Source organism: Babylonia areolata, chromosome 19 (assembly GCF_041734735.1).
Source record: "Babylonia areolata isolate BAREFJ2019XMU chromosome 19, ASM4173473v1, whole genome shotgun sequence".
Taxonomy (NCBI): domain Eukaryota; kingdom Metazoa; phylum Mollusca; class Gastropoda; order Neogastropoda; family Buccinidae; genus Babylonia; species Babylonia areolata.
In genome coordinates, this window is record NC_134894.1 from 52,927,630 (window position 1) to 52,943,419 (window position 15,790).

Below are 15,790 nucleotides of genomic sequence, written 5' to 3' on the forward strand. Positions count from 1 at the left end.
TTGGTCTGGAACTCCGTCAGGTCCACGTTCAGGGCACCGTCGAAGCGCAGGGAGGCGGTGATGGAGGAGACGATCTGGCCGATCAGACGGTTGAGGTTGGTGTAGGTGGGGCGCTCGATGTCCAGGTTGCGGCGGCAGATGTCGTAGATGGCTTCGTTGTCCACCATGAAGGCGCAGTCTGAGTGCTCCAGGGTGGTGTGGGTGGTCAGGATGGAGTTGTAGGGCTCCACCACCGCCGTAGACACCTGTGAGAAGGGGCGGGGGTGAGGGGGTATTGGAGGGGATGGTAGTGGTGTATTTTTTCTTTTAATTAAAACTTTTTAACTTTTCTTAATCGAAGCACAGACTATTTCAAATACAGGTGTCGTTCAAGTTAGCATTATACCGATCATCACGTATTTTCAAAACATTGCGAAATAAATTTCAAATACTAAGAATGCCATACATATCCAGTGCACATTAAATTTGCTAAGTGAGTAACTATCTCTCTTTTAGAATATGTGAAGGTAAAAACAACAACAACAACACTAGTTTACAAATAGGTACACAGAAAATGCACATCAGGGACAACAAGTAAAGACTGACACGTCCAGTGAATGATCAAGTGAAAGACAACGACACAGAGCGTGACGACATTGCTGCTCACAATTATTGGTGCGTCAGTAAAAAGTCTCGAACTGTTGAAACAAAACGAAGACACAGCGTGAGGAAGAGTGAGAAGGAAGAGGTGAAGAAGAAAAAGAAGAAAGGGAAATAAGGAGAAGTTGGAAAAGAAAGAGAAGACAATGGAGAGTGGTGAGATAAAGAAATCAACATATGTTTTCTACATATGTTAAAAAAATATTTAAAAGAAAGAAAAGAAAAGGAAACGTGTCCATTTAAATGTGAACAGAAAAAAAAAGATCAATAATTCCTCCCCCCACAGCAATTCTCCGCAAATGAATAGAAAGTCACGCCTAATTCAAAGGCAAAACACACACGTAAACAATCACTGTTTTAGAACCAAGCCCTTTTGAATTCAACACAGACATACCACCGAAAACGGAGTACGGCTGCCTACATGGCGTGGTAAAAACCATTACACTCGTGAAAGCCCAGTCGTACATAAAAGTGAACGAGGGAGTTGCAGGCTTCGAACACAAACGAAAAAGAAGCAGCAGAAAAGCCAGACATGACGGTATTACCTGAGGGGCCGGGTAGATGGAGAACTCCAACTTGGACTTCTTGCCGTAGTCCACAGACAGCCGCTCCATCAGCAGAGAAGTGAACCCCGACCCCGTGCCTCCCCCGAAAGAGTGGAACAGCAGGAAACCCTGCAGCCCCGTACACTGCTCCGCCAGTTTCCTGGTCACCGGGAAAAGAACAGATATTGTGGTAGTGGGGAGGGTGGGGGATGTAGTGGCAGTATCTATCAAATAAATCACAAGTTCACTTTGTGATTTTCTGTCCAGTATTAGATGATCTTTGAAAAGCATGCATCTTTCCGAAGTGTTACTGACCAACTTTGTTCAGGCTGACCTTACTCTTCTCCAAAGACGAAACTGTCACTAAAGACTTCACTGTGCTGAGTTGACCACAAATTCCGAATACACAACATTCATTAATTACACCTACACAGATATATGATGTCCGTGTTATTACTTAAAATTGTATCTTCTTGGTTTACCCCTTCATATGGGGATATGGACTTTCTTGAATAAAACTGTGCTGGGACCTATCGTTATCTTTATCTGTCCGCCGCCCCCCTCCCCCGCACCCCAACACCCACTACCCCCTCACTCACTCACCTGATACGATCCAGAACCAGGTCGACGATCTCCTTGCCGATGGTGTAGTGGCCGCGGGCATAGTTGTTGGCGGCGTCCTCCTTGCCTGCGATCAGCTGCTCCGGGTGGAACAGGTTCCGGTACTGGCCTGTCCGGACCTCGTCTGTAAGTTAGGACAGGATGGTAAGGTCACCAAATGTCGGGCCAGGTAATCAATTTTAGGTCAGGTCATCAAAGGTCAGATTATCAAAGGTCAGGTCATCAAAAGTCACCAAAGTCAGGTAAGACAGTCTCAGGGCAGGTCAGGCACCAAGAGTCAGGTGGGTGGTGTCAGATCAGGTCATCATATGTCAGCTGAGGTGAGCTGTGTTCGTTCAGGCCAGTTCAGGTGAGGCCAAGTTAGGTTAGATCAGCTCTGGTCAGGTCAGGTCCAATTAAATTAGACCAGGTTGAATTATACGTTGCGGCGGGATAAGGCCACACAAAATCGAGTCCAGTCAAAGTAAAAGCAACAAACAAACAAACAAACAAACAACAACAAACAAAAAATAAAACAAAAAGCAAGGACTAACTGAATACCAACCATTTCAGATAAGGTCAAGACTAGTCACATGAGATAATTTATGTCCAGTCGAGTGAAGTATCAGCAAAGTGCTGTTAAGTCAGGTAACATGTACTGGGCCAAAGCTGAATGAGATCAAGACAAGTCAAGTGAAGTCAAGCAACTCATGTCATTCAAGTCAAGTCACGTCAACCCGCCAAGTCAGTTTGAAAATCCACAGGCGAATAAGGAGGAGTTAAAGAAAACATAGACAATTTCTGAATTGGAAAAATAATGCACTGATAATTATAAAGCATACCTAAATAATAAATAATAAATACCATCAATCATGAATAGGAAAGATATCCAAATGAAATTATGATGAAATAACAGACATTACACGACAAATAAACATATAGATGTTTGGAGACACATTGCAGTTCCTCTCCAAAGATCGATTCATCCTCAGTTTCTGATTTCTTTCATATACTGAAGGAGAGAAGGAGGAGGGCAGGGAGGGAGAGATGGAAGGAAGGAGATACATAGAGAGAGAGAGGAAGGAGAATAAGAGAAAGAGAGTGACAGGCAGCCCCCCACTTCTCCCTCCCCCCCCCCCCCCCCCCAGACAGACACACAGACACACAGACACACAGAGACTCAGACACAGACACACACACACATGCGAGAGAGAGAGAGAGAGAGAGAGAGAGAGAGAGAGAGAGATGGGGGGGGGGGGGCGGGGGAAGAAACAGATACGGACAATAGAAAGACAGAGAGACAGATAGACAGAGAGACAGACAGATAGGCAGACAGAGACACAGAGAGACAGACAGGCAGACACAGAGACAGACAGATAGACAGACAGACAGACAGACAGAGGCACAGAAACACCGAGAAAAGGCTGAAAAAGATCGTGGGTTCAACGAGAACCATTATCGAGAACTGGAAGCAAACAGCTTTGTCAGTCTCTGTGTCCGTGTGTCTGCAGTGTCTCTCTCTCTTTCTATCGATCTTGCTGGAGGAACCCCTCTTCCTTGGCGCTTCCCCCAAAAGACGGGGTGGGGGGAGGCGTAGAAGGGGGGCGGGAGGAGGGGGCCGGGGGGGTGAGCGAAGTGGGTTGCCATGGTAACGTGTGCCGTTGAATGTATTCACTGACCTGCTTTTTTTGTATTCTTCCACGAACATCGCTCTTTCTCGGCATTGCTGGAAAGATGCTGATGTGTGTGTGTGTGTGTGTGTGTGTGTGTGTGTGTGTGTGTGTGTGTGTGTGTGTGTGTGTGTGTTTGCGTATGCGTGCGCGCACGCCTGTGCATATGTGCATAGCTCGCGCGCTCGTGCATATGGTCGCGTGCGTGCGTGCTTGTATTCATGTGCGTATGTGCATGTGTGTGTGCGTGTGTATGTGTGTATGTGTGCGTGTGTGCGTGCGCGCACGCCTGTGCATATGTGCGTAGCGCGCGCGCGTGGATGTGGTCGCGTGCGTGCGCGCGTGCTTGTATTCATGTGCGTATGTGCGTGTATATGTGTGCGTGCACGCGCGCGCGCGCGTGTGTGTGTGTGTTTGTGTGTGTGTGTGTGTGTGTGTGTGTGTGTGTGCGTGCGCGCACGCCTGTGCATATATGCGTAGCGCGCGCGATGTGGTCGCGTGCGTGCGTGCTTGTATTCCTGTGCGTATTTGCGTGCGTGTATATATATATATATATATATATATATATATATATGTGTGTGTGTGACTTGACTTGACTTGACTTGACTTGACTTCATTTATTGTTATAAAATCCCGAAGGATTAATAGACACAACAAAGAACAAAGGGAACAAAGAAATAAACGGTCATCTAATACGCATGCACTGAAATACATAGTTGGCAAGTGTTTTTTGACAGTCATCGCAGGTGTGTGTGTGTGTGTGTGTGTGTGTGTGTGTGTGTGTGTGTGTGTGTGCGTACGCCTGTGCATATGTGCGTAGTGCGCGCGTGCATGTGGTTGCGTGCGTGCGTACTTGTATTCATGTGCGTATTTGCGTGTGTTTGTTTGTGTGTGTGTGTGTGTGTGTGTGTGTGTGTGTGTGTGTGTGTGTGTGTGTGTGTGTGTGCATCAACTTGTCTATAATATCATGCCCCCTGGTATCCATCTCATTGTAAGGAATCGCACATTGTATTGCGCCAGTGCATTCAGTAACATTACGACGTTCAGAACAAAAAATGCTATTATCTACCCAGAACCGTATCACATTATATTGTATTGACTAGGCCTTGTGTTAGTCTAGCGGTATCAATGCATTGTTCCCTCATTCCTTATATTTTGATTTCATAAGATTGTATTGCATCGTATCACAACATAACACTGTGCATTCTTTCATATCGTGCTGTGCTATTCTGTTATATACTGCAATGCTGTTGTACAGAGTTGCATCACAATGCATTGTATCTTGTACTAATTTGCAGAATTGCATTGACTAAACATTTTGCACTGCATTGATTAGGTTTCATGCCATCGTTTTGGACAATTAGACCATATATTATTGTATTACGCTTTCTGAATCGATACACCGCACTGCACCGCACGGTGATTCTTGTGCTCATAACTACATGACGTTTCACAGCATGGAACCCAAGTCATGTGACCACCACAACCACCATCACTGCCGCCTCAACCACCGCACACGAGTGAACGACACAGATAATTTTTAAAGCCTGGTGCTTCGTTCCCAAGTATATTATCACCCATTCCTCTTTTCTTCTCTCCACTGCATGCCTCCTTGTCATTATCTATTTGTCAGTTGTGTGTTCCTTTGTTGTTTTTCTGTTTATAATTCATGCTTCAATGTTCAGAGACATCTGACACATATTACCGTTTGTGACAGGACTTCATGCAAGAATTTCTTGTTATCCTGTTGACTTCATTGTATTTCTGTTGTGACATTTTTTTCAAATGAGATACTGTTTAAAGGAAACATCACTCACGCTGTGTTATAGGGACAAAAGAGAAAAGAGGGAGAGAGGAAAAAAAACGACAGCTGAGCCAGCCCACAGCCCCAGCCAGCCCGCTCACCGATCACCGAGGGCTCCAGATCCACGAAGACAGCGCGCGGCACGTGCTTCCCGGAGCCCGTCTCGCTGAAGAAGGTGCTGAAGGAATCGTCGCCGATGGCGGCGTCGGCGGGCATGTGTCCGTCAGGCTGGATGCCGTGCTCCAGGCAGTACAGCTCCCAGCAGGCATTGCCGATCTGAACCCCGGCCTGTCCGATGTGCACCGAGATACACTCACGCTGCGGGACACAGACACAAACACACAGACTGTGAGATACACTCACGTTGCGGGACACAGACACAAACACACAGACTATGAGATACACTCACGTTGCGGGACACAGACACAAACACACAGACTATGAGATACACTCACGTTGCGGGAGACAGACACAAACACACAGACTGTGAGATACACTCACGCTGCGGGACACAGACAAAGACACACAGATTGTGAGATACACTCACGCTGCGGGACACAGACACAAACACACAGACTGTGAGATACACTCACGCTGCGGGACACAGACACAAACACACAGACTGTGAGATACACTCACGATGCGGAACACAGACTGTGAGATACACTCACGATGCGGAACACAGACTGTGAGATACACTCACGATGCGGAACACAGGCACACAGACTGTGAGATACACTCACGATGCGGAACACAGACTATGAGATACACTCACGTTGCGGGAGACAGACAAAGACACACAGATTGTGAGATACACTCACGCTGCTGGACACACAGACTGTGAGATACACTCACGTTGCGGGACACAGACACAAACACACAGACTATGAGATACACTCACGCTGCGGGACACAGACAAAGACACACAGACTGTGAGATACACTCACGCTGCTGGACACACAGACTGTGAGATACACTCACGATGCGGAACACAGACTGTGAGATACACTCACGCTGCGGGACACACATATTGTGAGATACACTCACGCTGCTGGACACACAGACTGTGAGATACACTCACGATGCGGGACACAGACACACAGACTGTGAGATACACTCACGATGCGGAACACAGACACACAGACTGTGAGATACACTCACGATGCGGAACACAGACACACAGACTGTGAGATACCACCTGGAGTGGTAAGATCGAGTCAGTTTCAGCTTGTTTCAGTTTCAAAGAGGAGTCTAAGTGTGCAGGCTAATACATATACGCTTCAACACATCTGCGTAAAAAAAAAGAAAAAAAAGAAAGAAAAAAGAGTAGATGCCTAACCAAGGGAAAGATGAAAAACTGAAAACGGAGGGGTGGGGGGGTGAGGGGGTACAGGAGAGAGAGAGAGAGAGGGGGGGTGGATAGGGGGAAGGAGGGAGAGATGGGGATTTAGAGAGGACGAGTTGGAAGTATAAGCCTTTTTTTTTTTTTTTTTAAATGACACTTCTAGATAAAGCAGTGAACACACACCCCGATCTCCACCCCCTAGCCCCTCCTCCCTCGCCCCCCACACACGCATGCACGCACTCATACACGTGCGTGCACACGCGCACACAAAGAAAAAAAGCCGGATAAATGTTCCGTTTTCAGCTGGTGAAACACAAGAACAAGACACCAACAATACATTCCAGTCTTTTGCAAACAGATGTTGGTAATAAAAGGGCATTCTTAGTACCGCAATCAGAATCAAGAGGCAGGGTAAATGCGTAAGATCAACAACATGTATCATAAAAATCTATACACGGGTGAGGAGTTGCTTTTCATCAGTGAAACGGATCTAAAAGAGACAAGCAGAATATAGAGTTTTGTATGCGTTATTGCGACAGGCGCAATAGCCAAATTGTTAAAGCATTGGACTTTCAATCTCAGGGTCCCTGGTTCGAATTTCGGTGGTGCCTGGTGGGTAAAGTGTGGAGATTTTTCCGATCTCCCAGGTCAACAACTGTGCAGACCTGCTAGTGCCTGAACCCCCCCCCCCCTTCGTGTGTGTACGCACGCAGTATATCAAATACGCACGTTAAAGATCCTGTAATCCATGACAGCGTTCGATGGGTTATGCAAACAAGAACATACCCAGCATGCACACCCCCGAAAACGGAGTATGGCAACCTACATGGCAGGGTAAATAAATAAAACGGTCATACACGTAAAATGTTGAGTGTTACATGTTTGTCTGAGTGTGTATGTGTGCGTGCCTGAAATCTGGCTGAATGACACAGGAAACGAATGATGAGCGCCCAATGGCAGTCGTCAGTCGGCTCTACCTAGGTAGGCAGCCTGTTGTACAAATGACCCAATATTTGTAAAGCGCTTAGAACTTGGTCTCCGACCGAGGACAGGCGCTATATAAGTATCCATATCAATCAATTTTTTCTATGTGCATGACGTGAGTGAAGCACGTACTGTGTGTGTCATGCTCCGTGTGTAGCGACAGACACACCCACGTCAGCTGTGGAAGGGAAGAGGAAGTAAGACAGAAAGAACTGAATGAGTAAACAACACATAGTTATTTTGTTTTGTTTGTTTGTTCCCATCCCATACCCCCACACGTCGCATGAGTACAACTCCAAGATTCATCTCCCTCTCCCTCCCCCCTTCCCCTCCCCTTTCATAACTAGACCTTTGTTCAAGGTCACTCGAAAATATAATTATGAGTCTTAAATCATCTTCGTTGATATAATCTTTGATTAGAATTGGTAAGTCAAGTTTCACTTAAAGTTGGTAAAGACAAGTAAGAGCAATAAGCACGTTATGCTGAAAAGGGGTGTCTTTGAATTTGTGAAGTTAAATCAACAGAGGATAAAAATATAATTTAAAAAAATGTCGAGAACGAAATGACTAAATAGTTCCTTTTTTCAATACTGCATTATACATTCAGTGGTTTATCTAGCTGATTAAGTTAACTAACACATAAAGCCGAAATTGCTGCTTGACAGACAGACAGACAAAGTCGAAATGGTTGTCAGAAAGACGTGCACATACAGACAGAATTGAAATTGCAGCTAGACAGACGGAAACAGGAAGGACTGAAATTGCTGCTGGACAGATATACACACAGACAGAGACAAAAATGTTGCTAAACAACAGACATAGACATACGGAGCCGAAATTGTTTGATAGACAAACAGACAGACCCGATACTGCTGCTAATGAAGAGAGATGGGAATCGAAACCAAAATCAAAACTTTTTTTTATTGGGGGCTGGCGGGGGAAGAGAATAAGCACTTTATGGTCAGTCTTTATCCTACCCTCATCTAGAAAATCTATAAATCATTCTAAACAATACAGACAGAGAGACAGACAGACAGAGCCAAAACGCTGCCATAAACAAAACCGGCAGGGCGGCATCGATCGTTACAGTGAGCATCCTGAGCTCTGCAGCACTGGAAAAAATAAGCGACGTGGACAGGTCAAGATGTTCTCATGTGCGTTTTCATGTGTTGTATTGTGTAAGCAGACGGTGCATTCAACATATCTTTATTCATCCAACTGGAACTCAGTTCTGTTCTGTGGCCAATCACTGCTTTTAACAAACAGATTCAGAAAGTGCTAACATGTTTAAATAAGCACGGAAATTCTAATTGTAATGTGGATATTTCAATTATCGTGTTGTTTTAAACTCGCTTGTTTTCTAGACGAACAAACAGTCGATTTGTAAAACAAACGACCCGTGCACATGGTTACTGACACTGTGAGAAATCTTTCTTTCTGTCCTTCTTCCCTTGGGAATATTGTGCAGTGTCTATGATTCACCACAACGATTGTCATGAGGTACACCAACGAGAATGAACCATTGTGCACTGGTGATTTTATAAAAAAAAGGAAGATTGCGACAAATTAAATCAACACTAGCCAGCGAAAGTAAACAGAAAAGGAAGCACAGTGCATTTCGAATGTTCTCTGCTACGTAGAATTGTTCCGTCCATATAAAAGAACGAAAACCAAGCAGCATTGGCATCCTGTTGTTTTGTGGAAAAGACGTTCGCATGGGAATTGAAAAAGATCCCAGGGTTGTGGTTTGATTCATGTATAAGTCGAATTGTCTCCTCTCCCTAAACTTTTAGTGATGACATGGGTGCTAACCTTTCGACTGAGACGATAAATAGAGGCGTGTGAAGTTCTCGTTTAGCTCACGTGAAAAAACAACAACAATACTCTCAAAACACCACCAACAACAAGAAGAAAAACAACCCCGGCACCCCTCCCCCTCCCCCAAAAAAAGAACCCCCCACCCCTACATACATACACACAAACCCTACAAAACAAAACACACACATACACACACACACACAAAACCCAACCCAAAACCGCAACATATTATCCCAATGAAAACTTCCGTAGCAATGTCCACTTTCATGGGTACAGCAAATATATTTGTACAGCACACAGAATAAGGTGGCGATGGACTGTGGCAAAAAAACTATACGATACAATACATCGCAACTGACGCGACACGACAGGACACGACACGACACGACACCACACAACACCACACCACACCACACGACACCGCACGACACGACACCACACGACACGACACCACACAACATGACCCAACACCACACGACACCACACCACACCACACGACACGACACGACACCACACCACACGACACGACACCGCACGACACCACACCACACGACACCACACGACACGACACCACACGACACCACACCACACGACACGACACCGCACGACACCACACCACACGACACCACACCACACGACACCACACCGCACGACACCACACCACACGACACCACACGACACGACACGACACCACACGACACGACACAAAACAAAATGAAGTATTAACAGACAAATATTACATACACATTCATCATCACGCACGGATGGACCCACTGCGCTATAATGACGGAACAAATGAAATTATACACAGACAAAGTAATCATTATGAAAATGAGCTTCCACAGTACATAAAATATCATACACGTACTATAATCAAAGGCATAGAAAGACACACGCATACAAGATCACATGCAGAGAAGGATGCAAATAAAGAATCAAACAATAGCACATCTACAGAATCGTACACAAAATGTAAATACGCAGTAACACTCGGGCATATAGATATACAATAAAAAGGAACACACATAAAATTGCAGCCGATGTGGAAAACGGACATTCAGTGCACATACAGAATCACTTCGAGTGCATACAATACTGCATCAAAAACAAGCACACAAACCATTTTCAATCACGCGCAATGTAAAGAAACAAATCAAACACTCACTTACCATGATGGCGAATCGGCCCTCTGAGCATGCACGCTACACAAACAGCGAGGAACAATCCGCGAGGACTGAGGGGAGGGGGTGCAGAGCTGCAATACACTGTATGGTTTGTATTGTCAGGGCAAAGCAGGCTGTGTAGCCCTGCCGCTCACAGCATCAGTCAGCAGTTCAGCAGACACCGCAGCATCGTCCGCAGCCCAGCCTGTCTGGCAATGACACAGGGCCTGAGTTACTGCCCGTGCACAGTTTCCAAATGCCCCCCGCCCCCTGCCAGGTTTTACCCTAGCAGGCTGTATCGCCCACATGTGGGCGTTCGGTAATTTTCTTGTTAGTTTGTTGTTTTAGAATATTGTATTGGGTGTTGGTTTGTTTGTTACTTAGATTGGATTTGATTGGATGACTGGGTGGGTTGGTTTATCTCGTCAGCTGATTGGTTGATAATCTATTAAGTAAATGATTTTGAAACTTTAAGATAATTTGTATTCGTGAACCATAAAAGTGAGTGAACAATTGAAGAAGCCCAATAAACCACTAAACCGTCAAAAGAGACAGAGAGAAATAGGTAGATAGGAAGAAAAAAAGACAGACAGACAGAAACAAAGAAAGAGATTTAGATAGATAGATTGATAGATTGATTAATTGATAGATTGATAGATAGATTGATAGGTTGATTATTTGATAGATTGATAGATAGATTGATAAACTTTGATAGATTGATAGATAGATTGATCGGATCCACTCTGTTTACGCATACCCAGATTCAAACACTCGACTATTGGCCGCCGTTCTTTCTCTGTTTCTGGACCTTGCGATTGGAATGAACTTCCTTTTTCGCTTCGTCAAGTCTCCACACTCAGCTCTTTCAAGTCTGGCATTAAAACCCACCTCTTCCCAAAATAGCCTTCCTTGCCTGCCCTTCCTTGTCTTTAGTTTCTACAGTATTAGAGTTATGCATGCGTGTGAATGACTGGTGCGAAAGCGCTTTGATTTGTCTCTGCACAAGATCCAGCGCTATATAAATACCATTATTATTATTATTATTAGATAGATTGATAAACAGACAGACAGATAAAAAGACAGGTCAATAGACAGACAGACAGACAGACAGACAGCATATATATATATATATATATATATATATATAGAGAGAGAGAGAGAGAGAGAGAGAGAGAGAGAGAGAGAGAGAGAGAGAGATTGACATTGACCCTGACTCTGACACTGACACATTTTATCATTGACACTTTTTATCACTTGTCATTGGTTGACATGCTTTAAGTGACATTTGGGTACTCGCATTGTCAAAGTAAAATGAATATACACTAAACACAAAAAATAGTGATATAAACATTATTTTGCACATCAGACAGATGTCGCTTAGCATACGTATCTGCATTCATGCGCGTACAAAATAGGTGATACCTTATCACTGTGGTCGTTTCTGTTCAGTACACAGACCACCAGCACAGTAAAATAAAAAAAAATAATAACGAGTTAATTAGGAGGAACTACGGGAGTACTATTTTCATACTGAAATCGGAAGAGTTCTTACTTTTCTAGTTTCAGAACTATATTTGTCAAGGTTCATAACACTGCTTAATTTTCAGCTGTCAACACATCAACCAGATTTTATCTAACAGTGACAGAATCATGGAGCAGGCTGTATTTCTACTCGTCTTCAACAGTATCTGTTTTATTTGCACTCAGACCCAAAGTCCTGGTTCAGCGTCTGACGAGCGTATCGCTGTGCCGTTTACACATATCATATGATCCTTGATTTCTGAAAAAATGCATTATGATCTTCCCCAAACAATACCAAACATGTTTTCGGTGAGCAAGTTCTCTATGAGATACCCATTTACACTTCCCATTCTTGCGTTGCTGTAATGACATTTTATATACCTGTCTGCATGATGTTGTCATACGTGGTTGCAACAATCTGAACCACTATCTAATACTTTTTGAATATGTATCTATACACAAAGGATATCGACCAGTCTCACCATAGACCATTCTGTTAGAGGAGTATAACGGAAGAATAACATCATCTACAAACAACAATGAGAACATTTCAGCAGCGTCTGAAATCATTTGTATACCATGTCTACCTCTTTACTAATTTGAACGGCCAGTTTGTTTATGAAAAAGAATAACAGGGGATTCAGTAAGCAACCCTGCGTAAAGCTACGAGGGCAATTAAAAACGCCAGAGTATCTTTCTCATGAACGCAGAACTACTTTATCACATGCTCCTCGGGGAGCTTTGTTCATTTTCCTCATGACAACCTTCCATGTCATATCTGTTCATTTGACTGACTCTGTCTTTCGCTCATTACTAAAAACTCAACTTTTTCTGAGCCCATATGTAAGCATTCTTGGTTTCCTACTTTTCCAATACCAACCCATGCCTCCCAATTCACTTTGCATGTCTGATGAATGAGATAAGGGGGGCGGGGGGGGGGGGGGGGGGGGGGGGGGGGGGGGGGGAGAGTGAGTGGTCATGAGTGGTTTATAAGATTTGTAATTTTTCCTTTCATATGAAGCGCTCTGATGTCTAAGAGAGAACGGCGCGCTACAAATATACATTATTATCATCATTATTACAATTATCATTACTATTGTTATGTTGTTATTGTTGTTGCTATTGTTATTATTATCATTATTGTTATCATTATTGTTATTTTACAGGATATTTCGGTTCACAGAGTCAACCAATTTGTCAGTCTCTAACATAGCATAATTTCATTTAGTTTATCAGTTAGCAATACTCATTTACAGAGAGCGAAGATCTATTTAACCTCACTGAGCTGATACAACTAATGGTTGAGTATATCTAAATCCACGGCTAGACCAAATATCAAATCATCCTATTTTGTAAATCATATTCCTATTTATTTGATTAGTTCATTAATAATTAGATTGTTTTCAAAATTTTCTTTCATTTAATTGGTCTTTATTTGTTTATTTATTTATTTATTATTATTTTTATTATTATTATTATTATTATTATTATTATTATTATTAATTATTTGTTGTTGCAAACTTGCAGATGACGATTATGATAATAAAAAAAAACTCTTTTAAAACGTTTGTCCACCGTTTACCTTTCAGTATGATTCGTGATGGGTAAAGCAGATAATCTCAATCCGTCGTAAACAACATAAACACCATGGCTTCAAAAAGAATGAAAAACATGGCCAGGGTAGAATTTAGATGGGGAGCATTTTTGACCTGCCTCCGTCTCTTCGTGTCGCCAATGCTAATGAAATCACCCCACTTGTTGCATCGGCAGGCAAGCAGCTCAGAAAAACACACGCAGTGCCAGCAGGCTGTCCCTGCTGCCATAGCACAGTGGGGAAAGTGTTTGACATTAAATTCTGGTAAGCCTGCCCTGGGTAGTAGGCCTCCTTCGGTCATGGCTGACCATGGATAGAGTATATCCGACCTAATGTCTAATTGGGCTGTCTGCTTGGACCAAGCAGCGTTGCCTGTGACTGTAGAGACCGATGCGAGAGAGACAGTCTCTGTCGCAGTGATCACATGTGTAAGCTGATGCTGGTCTGTTGGCTGCCGTCCCTTTTCTGCAAGCTCGCTTTTCTGCTGCAGCAGCTGACAGTTTGTCATCACCAATCCGTAGCTGATTCTTGAGAGTGCTTTTCCATCTGTTGCGGTCATCTGCAAGGTCCTCCAAGGACTGTGTTGATCTCAAGCGCCTTCATGTCACGTTTGCAAACGTTTTTTGTATCTCATCTGTGGGCGGCCAATGCTTCTCTGCCCCGTGGCGAGCTCTCCATAAAAGGATGTCTTTTGGGATGCGACCATCTTCCATGCGGCGAACGTGGCCCAGCCAGCACAGCCGACGCTGTCTCAGCATGGTATACATGGTCGGGAGGCCAGCGCGAGTCAGGACTTGAGTGTTTGTCACCTTGTCTTGCCAGGAGATGCCGAGTATGCACTGTAGGCTTCTCAGGTGGAAGGTATTGAGCCTTTTCTCCTGACGAGCATGTGTGGTCCACGCCTCACTGCTATACAGCATGGTGCTGAGGACGCAGGCGTTGTATACAGCCATCCTTGTCTTCGTGGTCAGCTTGCGATTTGTCCACACTCTTTGTGTGAGGCGGGCTAGCGTTGTGGCTGCTTCCCGATCCTCTTGTCGATCTCAGTGTCAAGGGAGAGGTTGTCGGTGATGGTGGACCCAAGGTAAGTGAATTGATGGATGGCTTCAAGCTCGTAGTCATCAATGGTGATGGCTGGTGGAGATGGCGTGTCTTGGCCTAGGACACTTGTCTTCTTGAGACTGATGGTCAGACCGAAATCTTTGCAGGCCTGGGAGAAGCGGTCCATTAGTGACTGCAAGTCCCGCTGAGTGTGGGTCACAACTGCGGCATCGTCAGCAAAGAGCATGTCTCTGATGAGGGCTTCGCGGACTTTTGTCCTTGCTCTGAGGCGGGCGAGATTGAAGAGCCTGCCATCTGATCTGGTCCGCAGGTAGATCCCTTCTTGCGCTGTGCTGAACGCATGCCTCAGGAGAAGAGCAAAGAAGATTCCAAATAGGGTGGGGGCGAGGACACAGCCTTGTTTGACATCGCTGCGTACGTCGAAGGGCTTGGAGAGGTTACCATTAAACTGCACCGTCCCTTTCATGTTAGAGTGGAAGGACTCAATCAAGCTGTGCAGTTTGGGGGGGCAGCCGATCTTTCGAAGAGCCCTGAAAAAGCCGTCTCTGCTGACTAGGTCAAAGGCCTTGGTGAGGTCAATGAATGCGACATACAGGGGCATCCTCTGCTCTTCTCCTGGATTTGGCGAAGGGAGAAGATCATGTCTACCGTGGATCTCTCTGCTCGAAAACCGTGATTCCGGGTAAACGCGTTCGGCCAGTTTCTGCAGGCAAATTAGGAAGACCCGAGAGTAGACTTTGCCTACAATGCTGAGAAGTGAAATGCCTCTGTAGTTGTTGCAGTCGCTCCTTTCACCCTTGTTTTATAGAGGGTGATAATCTTGGCGTCCCTCATGTCCTGCGGTACAGCTCCCTCATTCCAGCACTGACAGAGGACTGTGTGCAGAGGATGCAGAAGAATAGTCTTGCAGTGTTTAATTAGGTCTGGGGGAATTCCGTCACTGCCAGGTGCCTCGCCTGAGGATGCTCATGAATCTATCTGTGAATGTGCAGATGGCTGAATAGTCCAATCTGCGCACGAAATGTTCGCTGACAGTTGGGGCAGA

The 15,790-nt window shown here is 44.7% G+C and overlaps 1 protein-coding gene across 1 annotated transcript in view; it reads right to left on the reverse strand.

Moving 5' to 3' along the window:
* The window catches only part of LOC143293844 (tubulin alpha-1A chain-like), a 13,751-nt gene extending 2,994 nt beyond the window's left edge, over positions 1-10,757 (reverse strand). The window contains exons 1-5 of the mRNA XM_076605131.1: positions 10,575-10,757; positions 5,360-5,576; positions 1,788-1,929; positions 1,185-1,344; positions 1-245 (exon numbers count right to left, since the gene is read on the reverse strand). The exon at positions 1-245 is cut by the window's left edge and continues 130 nt beyond it. Coding sequence (XP_076461246.1) covers positions 1-245; positions 1,185-1,344; positions 1,788-1,929; positions 5,360-5,576; positions 10,575-10,577 — 767 coding nt within the window. The 5' untranslated portion in view covers positions 10,578-10,757. The remainder of the gene's footprint in view (positions 246-1,184; positions 1,345-1,787; positions 1,930-5,359; positions 5,577-10,574) is intronic.
* Between the last annotated feature and the right edge of the window lie 5,033 nt (positions 10,758-15,790).